The sequence below is a fragment of the Penaeus monodon genome, chromosome 19 (genome assembly GCF_015228065.2).
Source record: "Penaeus monodon isolate SGIC_2016 chromosome 19, NSTDA_Pmon_1, whole genome shotgun sequence".
Taxonomy (NCBI): Eukaryota; Metazoa; Arthropoda; class Malacostraca; order Decapoda; family Penaeidae; genus Penaeus; species Penaeus monodon.
This window is the reverse complement of record NC_051404.1, coordinates 914,940-915,761: the sequence shown is the minus strand read 5'-3', so window position 1 is coordinate 915,761 and position 822 is coordinate 914,940. Positions and strand designations below refer to the sequence as shown.

Sequence of the window (822 nt, the reverse complement as noted above, 5' to 3'; positions counted from 1 at the left end):
AGTTTTGGAATTTCAGGCGATAACAATCTCCTACCACAGCCATAAAGAGATAATAAAGTATGTTAATATTCGTATCAATGACTTAACGTGCACATAAATGCAGGGGACCCCGAGTTATGCTCTGGGCTGCCACATGCACACTCCCACCGGGACTCGAGGGGGCGCCCCTCTCGGCCACCACGCCCACTCCCGCTTGGGGGCGGGTCCTCGTGCTTGTGGGCGGGTCCTCGTGCTTGTGGGCGGGTTCTCGTGCTTGGGGGCGGGTCCTCGTGCTTGGGGGCGGGTCCTTGTGCTTGGGGGCGGGTCCTCGTGCTTGGGGGCGGGTCCTCGTGCTTGGGGGCGGGTCCTCGTGCTTGGGGGCGGGTCCTCGTGCTTGGGGGCGGGTCCTCGTGCTTGGGGGCGGGTCCTCGTGCTTGGGGGCGGGTCCTCGTGCTTGGGGGCGGGTCCTCGTGCTTGGGGACGGGTCCTCGTGCTTGGGGGCGGGTCCTAGCGGGTGTGTGGCTGCGCTGCGGGTTTTATTGCGCTCGGAGGTGGGGAAATAGGGAAAAGAAAGGAGATGGGGAAGAAAATAAGGGAGGAGGAGGAAGGAAGCGGAAGTTAAAAAGAGAAGGAAGAAAAATAAACGAGGGTGAGAAAAAGAAATAAGTCAAAGATTAAAGAAGAAAGGGGAGGCAGAAGGTGGACGAGGAAGGAAGGGGGGAAGGAAGAAATGACAGAAGAGAAAGAGGAAGAGAGAGGAGAAGGAAGGGAAGAGGATGATGTCTCTTCAAGTCGCACCCATGAATATTAACTCCGGCAAAGATATCGTGACAAAAGTAGATA

General features: G+C 57.1%; 1 protein-coding gene across 1 annotated transcript in view; it reads right to left on the bottom strand.

Annotated features, from left to right (window-relative positions):
* Nucleotides 1-74: 74 nt before the first annotated feature.
* Nucleotides 75-822, bottom strand: part of LOC119585501 (basic salivary proline-rich protein 2-like) — a 3,336-nt gene continuing 2,588 nt past the window's right edge. The window contains exon 2 of the mRNA XM_037934144.1: nucleotides 75-506. Coding sequence (XP_037790072.1) covers nucleotides 75-506 — 432 coding nt within the window. The remainder of the gene's footprint in view (nucleotides 507-822) is intronic.